The 27,191-nt window shown below is 35.4% G+C and overlaps 1 protein-coding gene across 4 annotated transcripts in view; it reads right to left on the bottom strand.

The window, feature by feature from the left end:
* LOC145664449 (DNA topoisomerase 2-binding protein 1-A-like) overlaps positions 1-27,191 on the bottom strand; it is a 1,008,895-nt gene that overhangs the window by 422,637 nt on the left and 559,067 nt on the right. For all 4 annotated transcript variants that reach the window (XM_081731135.1, XM_081731136.1, XM_081731137.1 and 1 more), the window contains one exon: positions 2,023-2,188. In XM_081731135.1, the coding sequence (XP_081587261.1) occupies positions 2,023-2,188 (166 nt within the window). The remainder of the gene's footprint in view (positions 1-2,022; positions 2,189-27,191) is intronic.

Raw genomic sequence — 27,191 nt, forward strand, 5'->3', positions numbered from 1 at the left:
CATTTTCATTGCTGAATACTTGTACCAGGGCAAGCTGACCAAACATCGTGTAGCCGAAAATACGAAGGTAAAATCGGAATATTATCAGGGTAATGTCCTAACACACGTTTATGGCCATGACATTCCCCATCTCTACGGGAGGGACAAGAATCGTGTGTGGGTGCATCAAGACAATGCGTCAAGTTAACATATCTCGCTAAACCCGCCTCTTCCTCTTTAGCAGAAACTGAAATTTGTGCCATTCTATTCACATACATTCCAGTGAAGTCCCCTGATGGACTTCTAGGCCTTCGGCCTCCTGAAACGAGCCTTGTCTCACAGGGGACCCCGCACTGTTGAAAAGCTATAGAAAGCCTCTATGTATCTATCTATCTAGATAGATAGATAAATAGGTAGATACACTTATCTTGATAGACCCTTGCAACCTGTAAAGTAATAGATAAAAAATGTTAAAATTTTGTAACGTACAAATATCGGCAGGGGAGCATTGTATAACATGCTCTGCGATTCCACTAGATTAAGTATTGCCAACGTCAGATTATTGCACATTTCAAATAAACATGTACACAGAACGAAAACTTAAAAAATTATATCTGTTATCCAGTGCTGCAATTAAGGGTCTACACTATCACGAACAGCGAAATTTTGGTGACCTCTAAAGACTAATAATGCAAGTAAGACGGATAAGTCAATACTGTCTCTTATTCTATGATCATGGTATGATGGATTTCCAACGAACAGGAAATAAGTTACAAGAGATTGGAAATTTGACTTTCTTCAAAAGCCTTTATTTCGAAAATCTGCTTATATAAGTACCTCATCCAATAACAGAAATAGTTTTCAATAGATGCAAAGATCGTAATACCGTTTACAGTAATTTGATATATTTGGAGATATGGTAAACACTAGTAAAGTTTGCTACACTGCTCAAACTTATATAACTCCGAGAGCTTGTTGCAATTACACTTGCCAAAAACTATTGCTGGGATCTTAAAGAAGCAAAGGAAACCAATAACTGTTTAAAAAGTTCCCACGAATACGCCATTTTACTGTAAGTAATAAAGCAATTTTTACCATTTTTGTTTTCATATTTCCAGAACGGTTTGAGATATCAAATTGCTGTAAACGGCATTATTTTTATGTCTATTGAAAACATGTACGTAACTGGATGTGATATTTATCTAAGCACTTCTACGAAATGAAGTGCTTTGAAGAAAGTAAAAATTTCAATCCGTTGTAACTTTGTTTCATGTTCGAAATAAGCCATAGGACATTAATAATAAACACTAAGATGTTTCGGATATTAATTGCTCTGTCTGTCTCACTTACAGACGGCCTGCAATATTACTGTTGCAGAAGCCTCAAAGTTTGGTTGCTTTTCGATGTTTCTAATACTGTAGCTTCCTGAGTTTCCAACACTCCATAACAAGTGTGCTATTGTAAGTTTCTGATTAATATGTAAATTTCAAATAATTTGCAGTAGTGTCGTTTGAAAAAATTACTACTTTATGTTAGACTGGCAACATAGTTAATCTGCTTGTATTGCAGTGTACGCCAAGTAATGTCTTCCTCTCAATATTTGCATTGCACGAAATTTCGGCGTTTTGTATCTATTAGTTTAAAAGTTGCAAGGACATATCAAAATAAATGGTCCAATATACATCTGTTTATCTACACACACGAATATATATATATATATATATATATATATAGAGAGAGAGAGAGAGAGAGAGAGAGAGAGAGAGAGAGAGGATTAATAAACTATACCGACCAACTATAAGAGGTGGTTCTTCACATCAAGATACGAGAAAATGCTTATACAGCCCTGTGTGGAAAAGTTTATAATTTCAGAGCGAAGGCTGTCCAAGATCGTGCACCAGTTAAATTTCAACACGTTCTATTTCGAGTTCAAGTCTCGTGGAATGGAATCATATATACGCAAACCAGAAATGCATATTTCATACGTATGGAATAGGTGTAATTCCCTACAGGGTATAATTCTCAGACATGCTCCATACGTACCATCACAATCATTCAAGTACTGCTCCATAAGTGTTCTAGCTGGTTGCTCTAATTCCGATGTATCTTTCACAGATATTTTCAAACAGTCAGAAAATGGAAATTTATTGTGGATCCTGCTTATGTTTTCATTCTGCTGCAGATCACTCTGCTGAAGCAACTCCATGCCCTGGTGGAAAATAAAACAAAAAACAGACTGAGAAATAGAACAAAACAAATACGTAACGAATGAATTACAATGTTACAATATTGCGAGTGATGATGATACTCAATAAGAAATACAGAAGGGTTAATACTCACCGCAAAAGATATATTGCAGAGTTTTCTTCTACATGTAACAAGTTGCGCTTCCGGAAGAAACTACTTCCTTCATCACCCTGATGAAGACTCAAAAAGGATTTAAAAACATGAAGGAAGGGTATATATCTTTCCTTCAAGTTTTAAAATCCTTTTTGAGTCTTCAAAAGGCTGATGAAGGAAGTAATTTCTTTCGAAAGCGCTACTTGTTACATGTAGAAGAAAACTCTGCTATATATCTTTTGCGGTGAGTATTAGCTTTTTTGCTTTTTTCATTGAATTACAATATACCTACGGTTAAGTATACATTTTAAATCAAGAATAACCATTGATAAGCTAATTACATAGCTACGAGGGAGCTTATACTAATTACTCACTTTTTACGCTACCCATACAATTAAAACTACTTCATATACTAACACCAACTTTTTAAATGTTTATTATATACTGTACTCTTCGTTTTAAACATTTATTAAAGAAAAAGGAAGCTCCAAAATAAAAATATTGCACACATTTTAAGAAAAACGTAATATCTACAGATGTACACCATACATGCATACAATTTACAAAATATTAACGTATACCGTAGCTTTAATTCTTAAATAAATTGCTTAAATTTGTTCTACTGTTCATTGACAAATTATTATACAAATGTGAAAAGCTAACTTTAAAAGAGTAAAAACTCGGGTTCATCTCTCTTCATATATATACAGGCCCGCAACTAGCCACAGAGGTTTGGAGGGCCATGGATATGTTACGGGGGGCCCAAGTCATTAAAAATCCTCTTGCACATATCTAAATTGTGTTTTTTATGTTGAGGTCTAAAGGGATTACGAAAAGTTTGGGGGGCAGGCCCCCCTAGCCCCCCCTCTAGTTGCGGGCCTGTATATACAGCCGCGGATCCAGGATATGATCAAGGGAGGGGCTGAACCATAGTTTGCCGCTTTATCCAGTGTAAAGTAGGATCGAAGCCCATTTTATCCAGTTTATACCTACGCGTCAATGTGGGGGTGCTATAGCCCCTACAGCCCTCCCCTTGAATCCGCGCCTGTGAAAAATTGTGGAACAAGATACACAAACTCATTCTCCTTATCTGGAACAAGGAAGAATTGCCACAAGAGTGGAAAGAGTCAATCATTGTTCCAATTCACAAGAAAGGCGACAAAACTGACTGTAATAATTATCGAGGCATTTCTCTTCTGTCAACATCCTATAAAATCCTTTCAAATATTCTATTAGCAAGACTGACCCCATACGCAGATGAAATTATTGGAGATTATCAGTGCGGATTTAGACGAAATCGATCAACTATCGACCAAATATTTACCATTCGCCAAATACTCGAAAAGAAGTGGGAATACAATACCCCGGTACATCAACTATTTATTGATTTCAGAAAGGCTTACGACTCTGTTAGGAGAGAAACATTATACAACGTTCTTACAGAGCTTGGAATACCGAGAAAGCTAATTAGATTAATTAAGATATGTTTAAGTGAATCCCAAAGTAAAGTCCGGGTAGGAAAATTTTTGTCCGCGAGCTTCCACGTCGAAAATGGCCTGAAACAAGGAGATGCGTTGTCGCCTTTATTATTTAACTTTGTGCTGGAATACGCCATAAGAAAAATCAAAGATAGCAACCAGGGCCTAGAGTTGAACGGCATTCACCAGGTTATGGCATATGCTGATGATGTAAATTTAATAGGGGATGATAGGAGAACAGTAGAAATAAATGCAGAGATATTATTAAACGCTTGCAGGGACATGGGTTTAGAAGTAAATGCAGAGAAAACTAAATACATGGAAGTGCGTCGGGACCGTAATACGGCAAATTGTGGAGGCGTTAAAATATTAAATAATACTTTTGAAAAAGTGGATACTTTCAAATATTTAGGATCAATGTTAACAGACGAAAATCATATTCACGAAGAAATTAAATGTCGACTAAAAGCAGGGAATTCGTGTTACTATTCGGTTCAAAATCTCTTGTCGTCGCGAGTTCTGTCGAGGAATTTGAAGCTTAAAATATATAAAACGATAATCATGCCTGTTGTTCTGTATGGTTGCGAAACATGGTCGCTTACTCTGAGGGAAGAACATAGACTGAAAGTATTTGAGAACAGGATCCTGAGAAGAATATTCGGACCCAAGAGGAACGAGAATGGGGAATGGCGGAAGCTTCATAACGAGGAACTACATATTTTATACGGTTTACCCAACATTGTTAGGGTCGTCAAGTCTAGGAGGCTTAGGTGGGCAGGTCATGTAGCTAGAATGGAAGAAAGTAGAAACGCTTTCAAAGTCTTGACTGGTAGACCCATAGGAAAACGACCATTAGGAAGACCTAGGCGCAGATGGGAGGATAATATTAAGATGGATCTCGCAGAAATAGGAATACAAAGTAGAAACTGGATCCAATTAGCTAAGGATAGAAGTCAGTGGAGAGCTTTTGTGAACGCGGCACTGAACCTACGGGTTCCATAGGCCATAGAGTTAGTTAGTTATATATATATATATATACAGGGTGTTTCAAAACAACACCGACAACGTTTGGGAGGTGATTCCTGACACCATCATAAGACAAAAAGTACAGACCAACCTGGGTGCACAACTGCTTCCTTTCGGAGTTCTAGGCTGCCGAAAGCATGAAAAATTAAACTTTAAATGTTTAATACTAGCTCCAATACTATGGGACCTACCGTAGTCGGGCCAAGACTTTACTTAGGAACTAGTATGTGTCCTATTCAAATATTCATGTTTCAGAATTCTGCGGTACTCACGCAACAATTTTTATAGAGGGAGTTTAGCTACGGGCATATGATTTGAAGTACACACAACTACCTGTGTTGATTTAATAATAATGGTTCGCTGATTGAAACAGGTTCGATTACAAAATGGTGTCTCTGATGAGTTCTTTTCTTGACATTTACTATTTAGAATCAGACTTCTACTACCTACGTTATTCTGAGTACCCACACTTCTCAAATAAAATATATATGTGCTAAATGTATTCTTTACTAGATTTAAGTCCAAGACATCACTTTTTCCTAATTAATTTCTTATAAATTTGGGCAACTCAGTCTTAGAGTTCAGCTCACATTCAAACTTCTTAAACTCCTTTAAAAATCGAAATCAATCGTTACTTCTTTTTCTCTTCATCCCACCTATTTAACTCATCTACTGCTGTTATGATACCGTATTTGCCAAATTTACATTTCGGTAAATGACAATGACCATAACTTATGATTACTTTCAAGATTCACTGCGCACCTATAAACGGTTCATTCCTTTGTCTATTTATTTTATAAAATTATGATTATGTTCTTGTTTTCTTAGTAATTTGGTTTTAGTTTTGTACGACAGTAACAGTGAAAACCACTTTTCCATTCCTCCATTTTTTCTTTTAAATTCTTAATTCACCTAATTCTTGTTCCATAAATACGACAAAATCAAATATCAATACTAAAATCTGAAATTCGAATGTTCATAGTACATGTATAATCATTTTTTCCCCTATAATTTAACATGTTACTTATCGAAATCAAATATAGACTAGAACTCCTTCGTGGCTAAGCGGTTAGCGTACGTGCCTTTGGCGCGGGAGGCCCGGGTTCGATTCCCGGCGGGAGATCATGTGGTTCGGATTCCACGTTAATCAGTAGGTCCACGTCTCATATAGCCTCGCTGCTGAACGGGACGTTAAACTCAACAATAACAACAATTCAAATATAGACTAATTCTAATTATAATTCAACTTTCCTTACTTTTATCTTCATTAAATTCGGAAATAAATTTGCCTGCAACATTCGCTTTAAAATATGAAATTATAACTACTGATGTGAGAGTTTTTTTTTTTTTTTTTTTTTAAATAATCGATTTAAACGCAGCACTATTCACTATATTATGCAAACAACTTTGTTATTGAGTAAGTGCAATAATCAACCAATAATGTATACACCTATCAAGAATCCAGTAACAGAAACATATGTGACTTCCGCCATATTTCTCTCTGCTCTAATTACGGGAGAACACAAGCAATAATAATAACATCGAACCTACCACAATGCACAGTGGTTCAGACTCCCTCCAAACCTGGCCAAAATCTGAAAAATTCAAAATTAACAGAAATATGAAAGACCTTACAGATTTAATAAGGAAAGACTAAGGTGTGCAGAAATAGATAGGTTTTCGTGCAGCATGTAAGAGTTGGGCCTATAGTTAGTACCAATGTGAAGCATTAAAAGTCGTGGAAGAAGGCCATGTATCCACCTCGGTAGCGGACGCAAAGTTCATGATGTGAAAACAAAATAATGTTTTTCGCTGTTAGGCTTCAATAATGATTGTGTAGAACGTTGATATACATTCGTCGTTCGTGACACATACGTAGAACTTTAATCTGCTTTCATATACCAATCAATATGTGGATAAATAAAATCAGATCAAAAACCAAAGTTGGTATACTTAATATTAAATTTCATGTAGAGTTTTGAGTCCAGCCGAGTCCAGTTCTATTATATGCTGGATGTGATAGTAGGTTTGGAGAGTGCCTGGATCACTGTGCAATGGAGCGTCTTTAAACAACTTTCCAGACGTCGATCTTGACTCCAACTTTCATTATTGCAAGAAGGTGAATTTAGAATTAATTTAGCATAACTGACTCGTATCAATGTTAAATTCATCTATCTTGATGGGAATAACGAAACAAAGGTTTTTGTGCTTTTAACCTGCACCCTATTCCGCAGCCACCTCTACAGCTTCTATACGATTGCTAATTTCTAAATGTTCTACACCGAAGTTGAACGCATGATAATCTGCTAAGACATTACGCTGATTCAAAAGTGTATTAAGAAGATTACGCATACAATTCAACCTAGCGGCACAATTTTCGGTCAGAAGCGAAATGCAAACTCAAGAAATTACATAAACAATAATGCTGTATACAAGAATTAATGACTTAATACATAAACACCTTCATTTATTTCCTTAATTCACGAATATATTTCTTTAAAAATTAATTGGAAATATTTAATAGTAATAATAATATAGTAATTGGAAATAGTAATAATAATAAATGAGATTTCCATCTCATATGATAGGAATAATTAAAACTTCTGACCTGAGTATATACAGTTATTTATTAAAACTAAATACAGTGTAACGGTTTCGACAACTTAACGTCATCTTCATCAGACACTAACTGAAAGAGATATCTTCAAAGCATATATTTCTATGCATATAGCTTCAGAGTAAAGAACATTCATACACATTATGAAAATATTGCAGCTGTGTAATATAGCAAATTAAATCATATAGTGATACCTTGTAAGCCATTTAATCCGTTTTATAACCCAGCACTATTCCAAATTGTTCGACAATCAATAAGAAGCCCAAAACAAATCTGCTTTAAACTGGTGCAGATATATATGCAATATATCTAGTTGCATTTATTGAAGCCTTACTAAACTTTTAATTTTGTTAAGTAAATTCCTTTTCTTATACTACTGCATAAAGTTGTATATAATATATATATATATATGTTTCCCTCTGGAGCCTAATCAGGGGTGGCCACACGATTTTTTCAATCGTGGGCAAGAGACGCAGTCGTGAATACACACACACTTTTATGTAGCATGCACATAATACCTACGTAAGTAACGTGAAACAATTATTATTTAAGCACATTGTATAACTTCAATGAACAATATGCAATAGAATTTAATAGAAACGATGTGTGAACACACAAATTTAAAATGTTTTGGCATATATTTTGAAGAATTAAGACCCTCGAAAACCCCTGGTAACTGCCTCCCCCCCCCCATGTCTCACATTCAGGGTCGACATACGCCTAACAACATGAATAGTTTTAAACCGCCAGCAAAATTATTGTTTACGATGGAACAAAATGAAACTCATTACGCTCAAAAACTCAAATTAAAAACGAAACTCGTAACATTTTAGATAGTGCACCACGTTCCGGATCCGATTCACGCTGCAAGAGGCTTGAAATTTGAATGCATTCGGAGGTTCTAATTCCACCTTGGACTATAGATTAACTATTCGTACAGCCTTGGCTCTAAAAAGAATGCTATACTCTAATCCAAGCACCCATATAATAAGTTAAGACATAATAATGCATAAAATAGACATTATATGAAAAAGAAAGAAGGGGAAAAAAAGAAAATAATAGCCTCATTGTCTGCTATGGTTCATTTAAGCATTTACACTCTAATTTCATTTCATTCGGCATTAATTGGTCTTGCATTTATTGATATTACCCGTCTTCAATTTGTTGTAACAGCTCCAATTTCGAAGAAAATTTTCCGCATCCAAACGTAGCTTTGTTGGGCCTTTATAATGTTCCGACTTTCATGTTTGTTCATGAAGTTGCCGATTATTTATTTATTTATTATTGGAATTTAGTTTCTACATTATTATACAGAGTCTTCACAATAAGAGGAAACCACACAAAAGTGGCCTCCCGTGTATAATGCCTCTTTCAGTAGCTGTAAAGGAAATACTGTAAAATTCAAAGAAAGGTGGGAATAAAGATTCGGTAGTACATGTATTGTAGATAATGTTTGTTCATAAAACGTTAAACGTTTTTGTGCGTGTGCGTATGTATGTCTGTGCGTGAATATTGTTATATATTCCTGTTGTTTACTTTCAAAAACATTTTAAATATTCACAGAATACCTACAAAATTCCTGGAGCAAAAAGATTCGATCCAATGCCAGTTGAGTTCGTGTAATATGACATCGTGGTTGTGGGTTTTCTCCGTGTTCTCATGCTAACTTCCAGTTTCTTATTTTACCCATTATTGCATCTTTACTCATTTTAACCAATCATGTAACTCCCTTTATTCCCCATCCCAGAAACATCAGATGTAAAACTAACTGTACTTAAACAAATACGTGTATGTCCAATTTATTTAACCAAATATTCGTTTTCTCTGAACTTTCCCGTTGCTAAATGCTTAGCGTTCTCGCATGCTGTACGGAAAACTCAGGTCTGATCCTCGGTTGGAAACGTATGGTTCGGATCCTACGTTAAATTGTAGGCCTAGGCAAAAAGCTCCGTCTTATACAACATAGATGAAACTCAAAATAATAGATAAAAATATGAAAGCTTTACAGAAGAAAGAGACCGGTGCTTGGTTGCAAGCCACGCCATCTAAAACAATTGGAACCTTTTTAGATAACAAAGTTTTTCAAATATGTGTAGCTTTGCGTCTGGGAGTAAATATCTGCCATACATTTACTTGTACATGCCAAAGCAGAATGGATGAAAAAGGGTTACACGCACTAAGTTGTACTAAAAGTGGAGGAAGATTAGTACGCCATGGTGAATTGAACAACATAATAAAACGAACACTGGCGAGCATTGATTTTCCAAGCATTTTGGAACCACCAGGAATGTTTCGAGAAGATGGAAAGCGGCCAGATGGAATTACCCTAACTCCATGGAAAATGGGTCAACGGTTGATATGGGATGTCACATGCGTGGATACCTTTGCACCATCTTATTTGCCATCAACACAAAACGAAGCAGGTAGTGCAGCTGAAGTGGCCTGCAAGAGAAAACACTCCAAATATTCTAAACTGAAAGAAGAGCATCTTTTCGTTGCTTTTGCAACTGAAACTATGGGGGTTTTCAGCAAAGAAGCTCACAAATTTTTGAAAGAACTGGGTTCCAATTTGATTACTAAATCAGGCGACGCCAGAAGCCAACAATTTTTAGTACAACGCATTAGCCTAGCTATACAAAGAGGCAATGCGATTAGTATCTTAAGCTCCTTCCCTTCACACAAGTTAGAAGAAATCTTTTATCTTAATTAAACATAAATTTTCCCTTATAAATTTTCAAAAATAAGTCATTTTAGCGGCTCATTCTTGAAAAATGTTTCATGTATAGAATATCCATTATTTAACGGATTCATAAGATCATAATGCATAAAACCGTTTAGTTTTTCATTGTTAATCCATAAACAAATCATAATGCTATAGTTAATCCATAAACAAATAATAAAACTGTTTATTTTCCATTGTTAACCCATAAACATATCAGTTGTGCCAAATCAATTTAAACTAATACAACAAACATAATTGTAATTTAATTTGCGTGAAGTTCCCAATGATCAATAACACTAATATATTATGTTCTTAATCTAAAATTATATTGTCTAAATACACAAAATAACTTAACTTCTTTGTTGTTACAAAAGATCATTTGCGAGTATTAGATTAATCTGTGAACAATATCTAATTTGGTTGCGTAATTGAGGTCATTTGTATTCCTCTTCATTTATAGACACCTATCTTTTTTTCTCAAAAATTTAATAACAATACTTGAAAAAAGGTGTTTCAATGTGGAAAAACTGTCTGCATTGAACTATTGAAGGATTTCGGCCACAGCAAGCTGTCCTTCCTCTATTCAGGGAGGTACGGGAAAATACACATCGGCAACAGCGCTAGCAGGGGCACACTTGAAATAGAAAGAGTCTGGTGAGTAATAATTGTATACTGTGATCTACTGATCCAGTATTGCCACATAGTATACGAAAAGGACAGAAAGCTGTTGCATTCGAGTTCGCGGACAAGTGAGGAGAATGTAAACAATACAAACCATAGCGAACGTAAACATTGTATTAGATCCAACGCTGCTACATTCTATGCGTAGAAAAAGAAGAAAAACAAGATATTATTTTGCAAAACAAGAAAGGATATGAAACTCGTAGAAAATCTCAGGAACAACAATCGTAGTCAGTATTGTAGTGATATTTAGAATCAGCTTGTTATTTGTAAACGAAACGGAAGAAAAATGAAAGAAGAAGGTATTGCTTAAAGTGAGGAATAAAGTTAATGTTGTTGATATCCTGCATCAGCTGTGCAATGCATATAGAAGAAAAAGGAACAAGATGGTTATTGAATCGGAATGCAATGGTGATCACAACTCTTATCATAAAGAGCAAATTATCGATGGAAAACAACCATTTTCCCAGGTTTTGGAGAATCTTTCGCGAATTCGTATCAGACGTTTGGTGCATGTGAAAGCAAAAGTAAAGTGTGCAGTTTTGACAGTGTGCGCAAACGGGAAAAAGTGTTTAAACCAAAAAGGAAATGGAAGTGCAAGTATTTTCACAAGCGATTGTGGAAGAATAAGTACATGAGTAATTACGATCAAGCTGAGTTGTGCAAGGAGATACGAATATACATAAGACTGTATCATAAGCGCAAACGAAGATTGAAGTTCAAGTTAGTAGTTAGTGATAATGGATTGTGTGTGGAAGGTCCCCAGTTTGATTCAAGTGGAATGGCTCTTCCGAGTTACACAGAATGTTACGTTTGTAGTGAATTTAGATTATTATGAAATGTTCATGTTAATGTACATATATTAAGAGAATTCTATTGGTTTTCTGCAGGAAGAATGGAAAGGCAACTGAACTTTGATTTGCTGGCATGAACATAGTTCCTTCCTTGCAGGAGTTTGGTATGTGTATTCCCTGTCTGGAAAGTTTATGCATCTTTTTCGGGGGATAGTATCTTGCCCCTTGCTGCTATGAATATAAAATACTACACATTGCCCCATATCTTTTCGCCAGTGGATTCCAATTTGCTCATCAGTTAAAACAGTATTCCTGGGTATCGTGGCGAAAAATGTATTTGCTTTATCGTGCATTCTACGAAAAACACAGAGTGGAACCAATAAAAACGAAAAAGAAAAAAATACAATACGATGTAAAATGCTTGGGCTCGTTCACCAGATCACTCAATGTAGCGCTTTCCTTGCCTGCAGGTCTTGATGGTGTAATCGGTAACACCCTGAGCTCAAGTTCACGGGATCCTCAGATCAATTCCCCCTAAACACATACTTTTTATTTTCTTTGCAACAATAGAAGTTTTTTAAAACTAACCAGTTATTCGAGAAAAGGAAATTTTGTAGAAACTCAACATTTCACTTTTGTATTCACATTATCGCGAAGAAATATGATCATTTCTTGCAGATCAAACCGTAGACAATAACTTAGCGAATAACGTTTTTTGTTCTATTTATAAACAATGTCCAGTATGCTACGCAGTGTGGATCCTAGGCATGTAACCCTTGTCGGCGGCAGAGCTCTACACTGTAGACCTTAAAGTTGCAAGTTTCTGAGGAAAACAGTGTCCATTTATTATTATTATTATTATTATTATTATTATTATTATTATTATTATTATTATTATTAGAATGACAAAAGAAGGAAAGAAAAAGACGCATAGTTAAAGTTATTGATAGGAACAGAAGAGATATACTTTCTGTCAGCTTCTTTTCAAGTTTACACATGAACGTAATAATATTACTACATTTATGGATTGACAGAATTATTATTTTATGAAAACAAAAAATGGAGTATAAATGTGTGTTAGCTGGTAGCATTTATGAATTTTGTTTCGCCCTTCTTCTAGATAGGTTGAGTTGATTTTGATTTAACGACCCTTTTAGCAGCAAGGCTATATGAGATGGGACCTACTGATTAACGTGGAATCCGAAACACATGAGCTCCTGCCGGGAATCGAACTGTAAGGTAAAGTCTCAATAAATGTTTTCTGTATTTAGTTTATGTAAGAAATATATTGTAAGAGCGCAAAGATTGAAATTCTGCACAGAGAGAGAGATAATATAATTTATGCTGGCCTGTGTCTGAAGTGTGCTGCCATCTGGTAGGCGATTACGGTATTAGAGCCGGAGCTAAGCCATGCCCTACCGATTAGCACTCACTTCGGATTTAGCAGGTAAGACGTAGAGTTAGGAAATTACTTACGTCCGATAAAAGCCATAATTTATCATGTTATAATTAAAATTATTTTTTATAATATGTAAATGGAAAAGGAAGTTCTATGGCATCATTCCGGCATAAAAAGGCCTCATTTAAATATATATATTTAGTGATATTAACCTACCAAATTGTTAGCCTGTCACGAGGCCATTTCCATATGAATCATTTGTGCTCACCTTCTTATTACCTTTCTCAAGCGTTGTTTTTAGTATAAAGTATAAACGAAATTTATCGTTAAGAATTATTCGAAGGATACGTTATCTAAATTATTATTTCGGAACTTCATTAATATAGATTACTTGTTGTTGATAGGTACGAACAGATTAGTTGTTATTCAACGTGTAAAACTGTTACTTGTTAATAAATTTGTTCATTTTTCAATTCCGTATTATACTTCACACGATATATACTATATGACCTGTGCTGGCTTCCGTCAAATTTACAAAATTTACTACAAGCCGTGCATGTTACAGAACCCGGGTCTTTTGCTAGATAGGAAGGTGAGGTGGTACCTTGAATAGAATCCTTATTGTGACTAGAGTTCTAAGTTCGATCACTATTTGTAATTTGTGTTATTCCCTTAATGCTGTATCAACGTTGCATGTAGCGTTGAAGCTAATGATAACTTGTTAGCGAAATCACGTGTAAAATTTGTAGACCGAGTTAGTTGTGTAAATTCGCACACAGATCGAGGTAACAAAGCCGAACAAAGAAATAGTTTCTCTGCTCTGACCATCCTCCCTCGTAGAGTATTCGATAGTAAGGTGGTCTGAAGATCTTGTAGTCCACGGATGGATTCCCGCGCACGTAGAACCATTTTAATTTCTTCAGCACAAGTAGAAAAGAAAAAGGCAACAAATCAAGACGCATAAAGTTTAGAGCTAACAAGTAAGACCGAACCAAAGGTATGGGTCATTATGTGGTTTATTTAAAGAAACAATAAAATGGAGGAAAGTTGTTTTGTCGGTGTCTAGAAATGGAGTATAAGTAAAAGAAGAAACTACACTTCTGTCCAGAATTTCTGACGCATGTCTTTCAAAATTACATAAAAAGAAATAACTATTTCTTATGATAGAAAATGTTAAATATCTTTTTAGAAATATGCAGAAAAGAGAAACCCACATATTTAATATATATATATATATATTTCTGTAAAAAATTAAGAAATAAAGAAGTTATAATTAATAAGAGAAATCTCCCAAACTGATCGCCAAATTCTAAGTTTCATTATCCTAAGCGCGGCAAATGCGCGGCGAAATTTACACACAGAGAGGGAATTTTATGCTTTATTAGAAATACAACGTAAATCTTTCATCATGTTAGTTGCTATACATATTGCACAGCTCTAATAATAATAGATATTAAACATTTATACGTAAACAAACAAATAAAAGGAAATAAGCCCCAAAATATGCAAAGCGATCAGGCAGTTTGTGGTAGTGATTTCTAATATGCGTTTACTAAGAGAATGAACCTTACCCTACCTTCGTAGAGTAGACGCTTAACACGCGCACATGGAGTATTTGTTTTTACCCACGATTATAACTTCGAATCCCATACCCTACGCTGCCCCCACCCATTTTTTTTTTTTTTTTTTTTTTTAATCTTTTGAAAAGCTGGATTCTGTCAATTTCTTAGAAAGCAATGTTTTGTTTGAGTAATGTTGCTTTAGTATTATCGTCTTTATTATAGTTTATTTGAATATTTCCAGCTAATACAGAATTAAGTCCTTTAAATAAAGTATTACAATTATCAAGAATTTTATAAAAAGAGGAAACTTCATTTTTAATCACTATCCTAACCGGAAGGGGAAACTTATAAATATTTGAAACGGTATTTAACATATGACTAAATTTTAATGAAACCTTACTAAAGTAAAATATTTACTCCGAATAGTCTCTCCAAGTAATTTATAGAAAATGGACAGAAATAATGAACATCAACTATTAGTTGTCAATTAAAAGTGTAGTAGCGATAGTTCTAAACCCAAGTAGAATATTCAATCTTTGCTTCATGAAAATAATAAACCTTTTACAAAAATAATAATGTTTTGGCTGTATCGTAAATATTTTAGTAAATAAATAAATAAAATACATATGTACAATTTAGTCACCGTGATCCATACCTGATTGCGAGAGTGAAGATGATGAATATTACTACAAACTATTCCAAAGCTAGGGGCCGCAGTAGCCCAGTGGAAGCCGGTGGGTGTAGCTGAGCAGCCTGAGTTGTTAAGACTGTAGTGTTGCCAACGGCCCGAGCGGCTCGCCTCACGGCTCAGTCACCACAGAGCCGAACCGAGAAGTGAGTCGAGCCCACACCTCACTCTACCGAGCCGGCTCGAGCCCTCGGCAAAGATGGATTAAACCGAGCCGAGACAACGGCTTACCCCAACGGAGCCGCCTCGAGCCGATGGCGCACCTGAGTCGAACCAATGGCTCCCCTGTTTCGTGCCGATAGCTCATCGCAACAGAACCGACTCGAGCCGATGGTTCAGCTGAGCCGAGCCGAACCGAGCCGGTTGACATTATTAGACTGACGGTCGTGAGGTTTTCGAGTCCGTCTGTAGTAGGAAGGGAATAATTTTAATTGTCATCGATGTTTCTGAATTCATGTCACTGTCGATTCTATGAGTCCTGAAATGTGATTCAAATAGAGAATAAGTCAGGAAGTTAAACAGAATGTAGAGCGGTCACTACTGGTGCATAGAGTCCCTGGTTCGATCGCAGCTCGCGCCAAGTGAACTTTGTGGTGGATACAGCGTGTGTTGGGGGGTGGGGGGTTCTCGGGGTTCTCTTGTTTTTCGCCACTCTCTTTACTCCACCATTTCATTGATTGCTCATAACGACCGCCTCCTTTACCCTAGTCGGCATAACTATGGGACGTAAAACTTAGATTGCTTATTCTTTTTGTTGTTAGAGGTAAATGATTGTAAGTAAAGTACTGTAAATAATTGTAAATAGAATTTTTCATCCTCAGATAAAATGTTAGCTTTCCACCCTTCCCGTTGGTCTAGCGAGTTGCACGTGCGCCTTTGGTGTATGCGGTTCCGGGTTCTATTCCCACCAGAACACAAAAAATGATTACTTTTCCATTCACTCTTATTAATTGTCTATCATTTTTAATCTGAAGAGCATAAACGTGAAATATTAAACTAATTAGTTCCGCTTCAATATTGTCCAGTGATTTCATTGTCTCAATCATCAATTGTTGCGATCGTACTATATACTAGCATATGTATATAATTGGCTTGTCGCAGCTGATCCGAATTTGAATGTGGTCTTTTTGTGGTTGTTCAAAGATTCAATGCTTGTTTGTGTTAATTCTTCGGCTATCACTACTGCTGTGCCAAGCTGTCTTTCCTTCAGACAGTTACCTGCATGCAGTTGTAGCTCGTGCTTACGTGTTCTATGTTGTGCTTAGCACAGTAGTCTTAATACGAGTAAAGCAATCTTTTTCTTTCTACATGAAGTCTATCACACAACTCAAACATAGGTAAATGTATTTAGAAACGACTAAGTTTTCAAACGTCATTCACTACAGACGAACTTCTATTACCCAGTTTTAATTGCTGGGAGAAGCTAGTGTTTTATACTGAAAATTGGCATTCAATGCACAAAGGAATCAGGTTCACTTTAGGTATGAGACTTAAGAACTGTGCTATGCATAAGCATCTAAAGACTTATAGAACAGTTATGTCCGTTCGTCTGTCCGTCTTTCGACAGGTATCATAGGAAAAACGGTAAAAGATAAAGATATAACGGATCTTGCAATCGATTCACCGTCCCAACGATAGGTTTCATTTCCTTTGTTTACTCTCTGTTGAAATCGGAAGTTGTTCAAGTGATTCATTTCCGGTTTCTACGTTTATCTACATAGAACAAAATGGTTATTAGATAACAACAAGCGGTTTTCTGCAGACAATTCAGCGTTTCAAAGCAACGAATCATGACAATGGTGAACACTCTACCAAAACAGAGAATGGTTTAAATTTACTACTACTTCCGGTTTCAATATCGATTTCCGGATTTCCGTAGAGCAAAAATGGTAAGAGATATGGAGATATAGTTTTATCTAATCGATTGAGCTCCACAACAGTACGTTCTATCTTCTCTTTAACTATCTATACAAGCCGGACGGGATTCAAATTAACGATTTTTGATTTCGATCTTTAACGCCATAGAACAGAAACAGGGATAGCTAATAATGGTTTTCTGATATGGATTCAGTGACCGAGGAGCAGATTCTATCTCTGATCTTATTAGTCTATTGTAACCATTATTTATAAATATCCCCAAGCTGTAAGCGTAGTGGACCACCGAAGTGCAACTAGCGACATATCACCAAAAATTGGTGGCCCCATTTCCGCTTTGAAAATTTTACCACCAGCGGCAGAGACGCGACAAAACGCCAATCAACCACAACATTATTTCCTATATCTCGATCTCTCTTTCCGTTTTTGCTCTACGGAAATCGATATTGAAACCGGAAGTAGTAGTAAATTTAAACAATTCCCGGTTCTGGTAGAGTGTTCATCATTGTCATGATACGTTGCTTTGAAACGCTGAATCGTTTGTTGTTATCTAATAACCATTTTGTTCTATGGAGATAAACGTTGAAACCGTAAATGATTAACATGAACAACTTCCGATTTGAACAGAGAGTAAACAGAAAAAATGAAACCTATCCTTGGGAGGGTGAATCGATTGCAAGATCTGTTATCTCTTTATCTTCTACAATTTTTCCTATGATACCTTTCGACAGACAGACGGACATAACTGTAAGTCTTTAGATACTTATGCATAGCACAGTTCTTAAGTCTCATACCTAAAGTGAACCTGATTCCTTTATGCATTGAATGCCAATTTTCAGTATAAAACACTAGCTTCTCCCAGCAATCAAAACTGGATAATAGAAGTTCGTCTGTAGTGAATGACGTTTGAAAACTTAGTCGTTTCTAAATACATTTACCTAGGTTTGAGTTGTGTGATAGACTTCATGTAGAAAGGAAAAGATTGCTTTATTCGTATTAAGACTACTGTGCTAAGCACAACATAGAACACGTAGGCATGAGCTACAACTGCATGCAGGTAACTGCCTGAAGGAAAGACAGCTTGGCACAGCAGTAGTGATAGCCGAAGAATTAATACAAACAAGCATTGAATCTTTGAACAACCACAAAAAGATCACATTCAAATTCGGATCAGATGCGACAAGTCAATTATATACATATGCTAGTATATAGTACAATTGCAACAATTGATGACTGAGACAATAAAATCACTGGACAATACTGAAACGGAATTATTTAGTTTAATGTCTCACGTTTATGCTCTTCAGATTAAAAATGATAGACAATTAATAAGAGTGAATGAAAAGGTAATCATTTTTTGTGTTCTGGCGGGAATAGAACCCGGAACCGCATACACCAAAGGCGCACGTGCAACTCGCTAGACCAACGGGAAGGGTGGAAAGCTAACAGTTTATCTGAGGATGAAAAATTCTATTTACAATTATTTACAGTATTTTACTTACAGTCATTTACCTCTAACAACAAAAAGAATAAGCAATCTAAGTTTTACGTCCCATAGTTATGCCGACTAGGGTAAAGGAGGAGGTGATTATGAGAAATCAATGAAATGGTTGAATAAAGAAAGTGGCGAAACACAAGAGAACCCCGAGAAACCCCCCAACAAACACACGCTGTGTCCACCACAAACTTCACTTGGCGCGAGCGGCGATCGAACCAGAGACTATGCACCAGAAGTAGCTGCTCTACATTTTTTTAAAATTCCTGACTTATCCTCTATTTCAATCACATCTCAGGACTCCTAGAATCGACAGGGACATGAATACAGAAACATCGATGACAATTAAAATTCTTCTCTTCCTACTACAGACGGACTCAAAAACCTCACGATCGTCAGTCTAATATTGATGTCAACCGGCTCGGCTCTGTTCAATTGAGCCAAAAGCTCGAGCCGGCTCCGTTTTGCTCAGCTTAGTGGGCCATCGGCTCTAGCCAGTTCTGTTGCCATGAGCCATCGGCTCGACTCAGGGGAGCCATTCGTTCGAGCCGGCATAGTAGGTCCAACTTTGCCGAGGACTCGAGCCGGTTCGGTAGGGTGAGGTGTGGGCTCGACTCACTTCTCGGTTCGGTTCTGTGGTGAATGAGCCGTGAGCCAAGCCGCTCGGGCCGTTGGCAACACTACAGTCTTAACAACTCAGGCTGCTCAGCTACACGCACCGGCTTTCACTGGGTCACTGCAGCTCCTACCTTTGGAACAGTTTGAAGTAAAATTCATTATCTTTACTCTCGCAATCAGCTATCGAGTCACAGTGATTAAATTATACATATGTATTTTATTTATTTACTAAAATATTTACGATACAGCCAAAACATTATTATTTTTGTAAAAGGTTTATTATTTTCATGAAGCAAAGATTGAATATTCTACTTGGGTTTAGAACTATCGCTACTACACTTTTAATTGACAACTAATAGTTGATGTTCATTATTTCTGTCCATTTTCTACAAATTACTTGCAGAGACTATTCGGAGTAAATATTTTATTTAGTAAGGTTTCATTAAAGTTTAGTCATATGTTAATTACCGTTTCAAATATTTATAAGTTTCCCCTTCCGGTTAGGATAGTGATTAAAAATGAAGTTTCCTCTTTTTATAAAATTCTTGATAATTGTAATACTTTATTTAAAGGACTTAATTCTGTATTAGCTGGAAATATTCAAATAAACTATAATAAAGACGATAATACTAAAGCAACATTACTCAAACAAAACATTGCTTTCTAAGAAATTGACAGAATCCAGCTTTTCAAAAGATAAAAAAAAAAAAAAAAAAATGGGTGGGGGCAGCGTAGGGTATGGGATTCGAAGTTATAATCGTGGGTAAAAACAAATACTCCATGTGCGCGCGTTAAGCGTCTACTCTACGAAGGTAGGGTAAGGTTCATTCTCTTAGTAAACGCATATTAGAAATCACTACCACAAACTGCCTGATCGCTTTGCATATTTTGGGGCTTACTTCCTTTTATTTGTTTGTTTACGTATAAATGTTTAATATCTATTATTATTAGAGCTGTGCAATATGTATAGCAACTAACATGATGAAAGATTTACGTTGTATTTCTAATAAAGCATAAAATTCCCTCTCTGTGTGTAAATTTCGCCGCGCGTTTGCCGCGCTTACGAAAATGGAACTTAGAATTTGGCGATCAGTTTGGTAGATTTCTCTTATGAATTATAACTTCTTTATTTCTTAATTTTTTACAGAAATATATATATATATATATTAAATATGTGGGTTTCCCTTTTCTGCATATTTCTAAAAAGATATTTAACATTTTCTATCATAAGAAAGAGAGTTATTTCTTTTTATGTAATTTTGAAAGACATGCGTCAGAAATTCTGGACAGAAGTGTAGTTTCTTCTTTTACTTATACTCCATTTCTAGACACCGACAAAACAACTTTCCTCCATTTTATTGTTTCTTTAAACAAATCACATAATGACCCATACCTTTGGTTCGGTCTTACTTGTTAGCTCTAAAGTTCATGCGTCTCGATTCGTTGCTTTTTTTTCTTTTCTACTTGTGCTGAAGAAATTAAAATGGTTCTCTGTGCGCGGGAATCCATCCGTGGACTACAAGATCTTCAGACCACCTTACTATCGAATACTCTACAAGGGAGGATGGTCAGAGCAGAGAAACTATTTCTTTGTTCAAGAGACATACGCACATTACTCTGGCTTCGTTACCTCGATCTGTGTGCGAATTTACACAACTAACTCGGTCTATAAATTTTACACGTGATTTCGCTAACAAGTTATTATTAGCTTCAACGCTATATGCAACGTTGATAAAGCATTAAAGGAATAACACAAAATACAAATAGTGATCGAACTTACAACTATAGTCACAAGAAGGATTCTATTCAAGGTATCACCTCACCTTCCTATCTAGCAAAACACCCGGGTTCGATTCCCGGCAGGCGCTCATGTGTTTCGGATTCCACGTTAATCAGTAGGTCCCATCTCATATAGCCTTGCTGCTAAAGGGGATGTTAAACTCAAAATCAACTCAACCTATCTAGAAGAAAGGCAAAACAAAATTCATTAATGCTACCAGCTAACACACATTTATACTCCATTCTTTGTTCTCATAAAATAATAATTCTGTCAATCCATAAATGTAGTTATATTATTACGTTCATGTGTAAACCTCTGACATCAAATCTCTCTTCTCTTCCTATCAATAGCTTTGACTATGTGTCTTTTTCTTTCCTTCTTTTGTCATTCTAGTAATAACAATAATAATAATAATAATAAATGAACATTGTTTTCCTCAGAAACTTTGCGGCTTTAAGGTCTACAGTGTCGACGGCAACACACTGGGCATTGTTTATAAAATGACCGAAAAACATATTCGCTAAGTTACTGTCTACGGCTTGAACTGCAAGAAATGATCAAATTTCTTCGCGATAATGTGAATACAAAAGTGAAATGTTGAGTTTCTACATAATTTCCTTTTCTCGAATGACAGGATAGTTTAAAGACAAACTTCGATTGTTGTAAAAAAAAATAATAATAATAAAATATATGCCTTCAGGAGGAGTCGACCTGAGGATCCCGTGAACTTGGGACCAACAAGACCTGCTTCCAAAGAAAGCGCTGTATTGAGTGATTTGTCTTACGAATCCAAGCACTTTACATCGTATTGTATTTTTTCCTTGTTTTGTTTTTGTTGCTTTCACTCTGTTTTTTTCGTAGAATGCACGAAAAAGCAAATACATTTTTCGCCACTATGCTCGGGAATACAGTTTTAACTGATGAGCAAATTGGAAGCTACTGGCGAAATGATATGGGGCAATGTGTAGTGTTTTATTTTCATAGCAGCAAGAGGCAAGATACTATCCCGCGGAAAACATGCATAAACTTTCTTGACAGAGAATACAGCTATTCCATGATCAGTTTTACCAAAAACAGAAATTTAAGTGTTCTTTTAGTTGAGAGAAGGATATTCGAGTGACATTTACTCTAAGCCCTGACCACGACTTCCTAGTAACAATGATATGTATGCTAAACTTATTTTCTTTGCCTTCATCTTTAAGGGTTTTTTCAATTATAATTTCTTTTCTCAGTCCTTCAGTGTCTTAGCGTTGTAGAAATTTCTTTGGGGTGTTTTTTCATGGATTTTATTGGGTTGGTTGTTAGTTCATTTATCTAGTAGACTATAGTCTATCATAGAAATATATAATAACTGTATCTTAATAAATGTACCAATCATACGGTCCTTATTGGTATATATCTTCTTCTATTATTAATAATATACATTTACGTCATCGTATATATTTCACATATCTAGTCAATATATTATTATTATAGGTCTATTATACGTAGTGAAATTTTTATTTATTCATTTTTATTTCTGTATACACACATGAGTATTTGCAAGTTAAATGTGGAAAATCTGTGTTGTGGAGTAAAGCTTGTGGTAAATTATAATTATCATAAATTATAGAAACAACTGTGTGATTAGGGATATATGTTATCCGTTCTTATACGTTATTCCTTTCTATCAAGATCCTTTACGTAAATAGGATTTAGGAGTTTAGGATTTTAGATTTCTGGTCATTCGGCATCTAAGACCATTTAGCCCGCCACGTTTGAGGGATGACGTTCCTCGGCGAGCACACTATCCGGGGAAAGGGAAGGAAGGAAGAGGCCTGAGACCTGTAAGTTAGGTACCATCCCAGCATTTGCTGGTGTGAATGAGGAAAACCCAGGAAAACCTCATTCAGGATGGCTGGCCTGAAAAAGCTTTCTACACTTTTTCGACCGAATGCCCCCACCGGGAATCGAACCCTTTCCGCAAATTTAACGCACACTTATAATGTTGAGTTACATTTAACACGTAGTAAACAGGCATTTTATGTACAAACACAAAGAATATTTTAAAACAGAAGAACTTTATTTACAAAGAAATATATATTTCTTTTATTAAGAACAACACACACATTCATTTCTGTAGAATTATATTCACAGATATTGTAAGAAAATAAATATTCTTAAAACATATTCTGTGTATGATAAGTTGCATCAATTATTGGCAAAATTTCGTGTTCAGTATTCAAAATTTTACTGGATTGAGCCAACACGAAGGAAAATTTTTTTTATGAATGCAAGTCCCTATGGTTGCACAAGTCAATTATGGGTACAAGTTTAACGGACTAAAGTTCAACTTCCGAATTGATATAACAATTGTACATTAAGTCGAAATAATTATACTTGACAAAAGCTTTTTATCTTACAGACGCATTGACACTTGTTTCTTATCAATTTTGATGTGCTGAATTCAATTCCGTTATCGGATTTTGCTAATCGGACTTCATTTTATTGTAATTTACATTTTTCCTTTCTATGTTAAAAACTGAAATTTCATACAACGCTACAAGTTCCCTGCAGATGGCAGGCCAAACAAAGAATTTATGGAAATTGTTTTATCCATACTGTATCACAGTAACATAACTTTACTATATCTTGATAAACAATAATTAATGTGCTATAAAACACGGTATAAAAGTTATCTTATAGTAAGTGATTCGTAATTTATGGTTACACAACTCTTTAGAATTTCTCCTAATCCTCTATGTGTTAATTTTCGTGAAAGTGAGAGGCAATTTTGTTGATTATATTGTGGGTGCATCTGTAAAGTATAACTCTTCTGTTCCTATCAATAGCTTTGACTATGTGTCTTTTTCTTTCCTTCTTTTGTCATTCTAGTAATAACAACAACAATAATAATAATAATAATAATAATAATAATAATAATAATAATAATAATAATAATAATAATAATAATAATAATAATAATAATAATAATAATAAATGAACATTGTTTTCCTCAGAAACTTTGCGGCTTTAAGGTCTACAGTGTCGACGGCAACACACTGGACATTGTTTATAAAATGACCGAAAAACATATTCGCTAAGTTACTGTCTACGGCTTGAACTGCAAGAAATGATCAAATTTCTTCGCGATAATGTGAATACAAGAGTGAAATGTTGAGTTTCTACATAATTTCCTTTTCTCGAATGACAGGATAGTTTAAAGACAAACTTCGATTGTTGTAAAAAATAATAATAATAATAAAATATATGCCTTCAGGAGGAGTCGACCTGAGGATCCCGTGAACTTGGGACCAACAAGACCTGCTTCCAAAGAAAGCGCTGTATTGAGTGATTTGTCTTACGAATCCAAGCACTTTACATCGTATTGTATTTTTTCCTTGTTTTGTTTTTGTTGCTTTCACTCTGTTTTTTTCGTAGAATGCACGAAAAAGCAAATACATTTTTCGCCACTATGCTCGGGAATACAGTTTTAACTGATGAGCAAATTGGAAGCTACTGGCGAAATGATATGGGGCAATGTGTAGTGTTTTATTTTCATAGCAGCAAGAGGCAAGATACTATCCGCGGAAAACATGCATAAACTTTCTTGACAGAGAATACAGCTATTCCATGATCAGTTTTACCAAAAACAGAAATTTAAGTGTTCTTTTAGTTGAGAGAAGGATATTCGAGTGACATTTACTCTAAGCCCTGACCACGACTTCCTAGTAACAATGATATGTATGCTAAACTTATTTTCTTTGCCTTCATCTTTAAGGGTTTTTTCAATTATAATTTCTTTACTCAGTCCTTCAGTGTCTTAGCGTTGTAGAAATTTCTTTGGGGTGTTTTTTCATGGATTTTATTGGGTTGGTTGTTAGTTCATTTATCTAGTAGACTATAGTCTATCATAGAAACACATAATAACTGTATCTTAATAAATGTACCAATCATACGGTCCTTATTGGTATATATCTTCTTCTATTATTAATAATATACATTTACGTCATCGTATATATTTCACATATCTATTCAATATATTATTATTATGGGTCTATTATACGTAGTGAAATTTTTATTTATTCATTTTTATTTCTGTATACACACATGAGTATTTGCAAGTTAAATGTGGAAAATCTGTGTTGTGGAGTAAAGCTTGTGGTAAATTATAATTATCATAAATTATAGAAACAACTGTGTGATTAGGGATATATGTTATCCGTTCTTATACGTTATTCCTTTCTATCAAGATCCTTTACGCAAATAGGATTTAGGAGTTTAGGATTTTAGATTTCTGGTCATTCGGCATCTAAGACCATTTAGCCCGCCACGTTTGAGGGATGACGTTCCTCGGCGAGCACACTAGCCGGGGAAAGGGAAGGAAGGAAGAGGCCTGAGACCTGTAAGTTAGGTACCATCCCAGCATTTGCTGGTGTGAATGAGGAAAACCCAGGAAAACCTCATTCAGGATGGCTGGCCTGAAAAAGCTTTCTACACTTTTTCGACCGAATGCCCCCACCGGGAATCGAACCCTTTCCGCAAATTTAACGCACACTTATAATGTTGAGTTACATTTAACACGTAGTAAACAGGCATTTTATGTACAAACACAAAGAATATTTTAAAACAGAAGAACTTTATTTACAAAGAAATATATATTTCTTTTATTAAGAACAACACACACATTCATTTCTGTAGAATTATATTCACAGATATTGTAAGAAAATAAATATTCTTAAAACATATTCTGTGTATGATAAGTTGCATCAATTATTGGCAAAATTTCGTGTTCAGTATTCAAAATTTTACTGGATTGAGCCAACACGAAGGAATATTTTATTTTATGAATGCAAGTCCCTATGGTTGCACAAGTCAATTATGGGTACAAGTTTAACGGACTAAAGTTCAACTTCCGAATTGATATAACAATTGTACATTAAGTCGAAATAATTATACTTGACAAAAGCTTTTTATCTTACAGACGCATTGACACTTGTTTCTTATCAATTTTGATGTGCTGAATTCAATTCCGTTATCGGATTTTGCTAATCGGACTTCATTTTATTGTAATTTACATTTTTCCTTTCTATGTTAAAAACTGAAATTTCATACAACGCTACAAGTTCCCTGCAGATGGCAGGCCAAACAAAGAATTTATGGAAATTGTTTTATCCATACTGTATCACAGTAACATAACTTTACTATATCTTGATAAACAATAATTAATGTGCTATAAAACACGGTATAAAAGTTATCTTATAGTAAGTGATTCGTAATTTATGGTTACACAACTCTTTAGAATTTCTCCTAATCCTTTATGTGTTAATTTTCGTGAAGGTGAGAGGCAATTTTGTTGATTATATTGTGGGTGCATCTGTAAAGTATAATTCTATGAGATATGTTGTTCCTTGCACCCAACACTTTCTTACACACTTGTGTTTTTCAGTGAACAGTTATTGCAGTTATGCCTCGAAAGTGTGTGAATTATCCCTGTAACTTTTTTAGATTTGCGGTGAGGAAACATTTTCGTCTCAAAGATGCAAAATAACTCAGCTGATAATAAAGTTGATGAGCTATATTTTGGTTGCAAGATAGGTGACCAGAACAAGCCGTGAGCGCCACATGTCTACTGTGCTTCATGTATGTCCTTGTTGACTGATTGGTTGAAAGGAAAGCGGCATAAGAAATTCACAGCGCCCATGGTGCAGAGAGAGCCACGTGGCAATTCTACAAACTGTTACTTTCGTATGACTAAAGTTGCAAGAATAACAGTTAAGACAAGAAATACTGTCGTCTATCTCAGCATTCCATCGGCAATATGCTAGTGCCCTACAGTGAAGGACTTTTCATTCCAGCGGTACCTGACAAATGGAACTTAGAGAAAGAAATAGATTAGATGTATGTAACATGCTGTCAGATAAAGAAAGAAAATATTCAAATTTACAGGAAACCAACGAACCTCATCTTATCAACCAATTAAATGCTCTCGTACGTGACCTTGATTTGTCCAAAAAACCGGCTGGGTCATTGGCATTTTGGATAAAGACACCAGGATATGGACTTTCTGACAAAGGCAAACGGAATTTGAGGACTTTTTCTCCCAATCAGCTCATCTAATTTTCTGTAATCATGGGAACTCATTGTTGCATTTCATG

Source organism: Thermobia domestica, chromosome 11 (genome assembly GCF_964235325.1).
Source record: "Thermobia domestica chromosome 11, izTheDome1.hap1.1, whole genome shotgun sequence".
NCBI classification, from domain to species: Eukaryota; Metazoa; Arthropoda; class Insecta; order Zygentoma; family Lepismatidae; genus Thermobia; species Thermobia domestica.